Below are 1,824 nucleotides of genomic sequence, written 5' to 3'. Positions count from 1 at the left end.
GTCATAATCAAGCCATCGTTTAGGAAAGAATTGTATCCAATCACTAACTAACCGGCTCTGCCCACTTTGCCTCGTGAGGAATCGTAGTTAAGAAAATTCAGAAGTTAATAATAAAAGAAGATAAAGTAATCATAGAAATTAACGCAAAGAGCAATTGTTTACGCAGTCAAGCCACAAGATATTTTTCTAATTTGCCGTTGCATTTTATATACAAATGGCAAAAACAGGAGCACGAACTGTACTAGCAATTAATTAAAGTAAGAGGCGGCTACATATATACATCATATGTTATATATACATGTAAAGTTTGCATTTTCGAAACTCCATTAATTAGTAGAGGTAGGAGTTAGCCATGACACCTCTCTCTAAGCTCTTCAACAAGCTTTGTGGGAAAGCTATACTCCTATTAGCATACTTGCTAATAGAACTCTTCATCCTCATTCAGAAGCTAAGGTCACGTCCAATTACCACCCGGCAATACCTCAAATTCATTGAGAAGAAGAACCCCACGATTTGCTACACCAAAAGATTGAAGGGAGAGAACGTTGTAGAGTGTAGTGTGTGCTTATCCGAATTCAAGGAAGGGGAGAAGGTGAGGAGCTTGAAATGCAAACACACATTCCACAAGGATTGCTTGGACAAGTGGTTGCAAGAATATTGGGCTACATGCCCACTTTGTAGGAAACCAGTGTTGCCACATGATGTTGTGTCCAAACATCGTCAGCATCGAAATCAGGAAGAGGCAGGTTCTAATGGGAGCAATCACCACCACCTTCCTTTTCTTTTGTCAGCATTTCGCAGTAATAACACTTTGCATAGATATCTCTGAATCCAAACTTGTCTTCAACATATATATGCAGCTTAAACCACTAATTTTAATTTCTAGCTCTCTCTTTTATTTGTAAAAGGGGAGCTAATTAATGATTGTTCCTCTTTTGGCATCCCTAGATCACAAAAGTATTAATTGATGTAGATCATGTTTTATATACATAAATATTTAAAGAGCTAACTTTCTTACCTTTTCACTTTTGTGTTACATTTACATTACTCCATCTTCATTATTTGATTACGCTTCAAGTTCTTGGCAAATTTTGGACGGTTTAGGATTGACTGATCTTGAATTTCGTATGAATTGTATCTCTCAAAGTGGATATTTTGGTGAGAAACGTCCACCCATTAGCAGGGTTGGCTGGTCAAATGTTAGTGGGGTTGGTTGATATTCATATTCTAGAAACACCCTCTTAGTGCTGGGATAAACTGGTAGGTGAAGAAGTTTATGGGTTGATGTACAGAAGCAATTTTTTGGATTAAAAGAAAACAAATTTGTTTCAATGTTAAACAAGAAAATATCTTCACATGCAATCGTGTATGATTAAAAATCTAAATTATAAGGTAAATATGTGTGACAAGTAGCTTATAATATTTGATATAAGAAAAGAAATTTTAATATAAAAATATTTTAAGTAATTAATTAAAATTTTGATATTTAATAAAAATTAACATAAAAATAAAAAATGTTTAATAATTTAAAATTTGTATAAATAAGTGCTAAATAATAATAATAAAAAAGTCACGTGTTGCAAGGTAAATAATAATAACAATAAAATTAAAGATTTCTTTAAACATATAATAATAACTCTAATTTATAAAAGTGAATAAGATGAAGATGTAATAAAAATATATATATATTTTTATTTCTTTTCTTTCTACAAACGCATTATCGTTATAGAAAAATTATCATTTAATAATGGACAAAAAAATCAAACATAAAAAATATTTTTGTTAATATAATATTTGTCTAATAAAAATCACAGTATTAAATAT

At 31.2% G+C, this 1,824-nt stretch overlaps 1 protein-coding gene across 1 annotated transcript; it reads left to right on the top strand.

Annotated features, from left to right (window-relative positions):
- Nucleotides 1–350: 350 nt before the first annotated feature.
- On the top strand, nt 351–831 carry LOC113851525 (E3 ubiquitin-protein ligase RHA2B-like). The gene has a single exon (XM_027482034.1). It carries the CDS (start codon nt 353–355, stop codon nt 827–829), a length of 477 nt encoding a protein of 158 aa, XP_027337835.1. The 5' UTR covers nt 351–352; the 3' UTR covers nt 830–831.
- The last annotated feature ends 993 nt before the right edge of the window (nt 832–1,824 follow it).

This window comes from Abrus precatorius, unplaced genomic scaffold, assembly GCF_003935025.1.
Source record: "Abrus precatorius isolate BTA unplaced genomic scaffold, Abrus_2018 Scaffold9, whole genome shotgun sequence".
NCBI lineage: Eukaryota > Viridiplantae > Streptophyta > Magnoliopsida > Fabales > Fabaceae > Abrus > Abrus precatorius.
The sequence above is the reverse complement of the archived record's forward strand: the minus strand, read 5'-3'. Positions and strand labels throughout refer to the sequence as shown.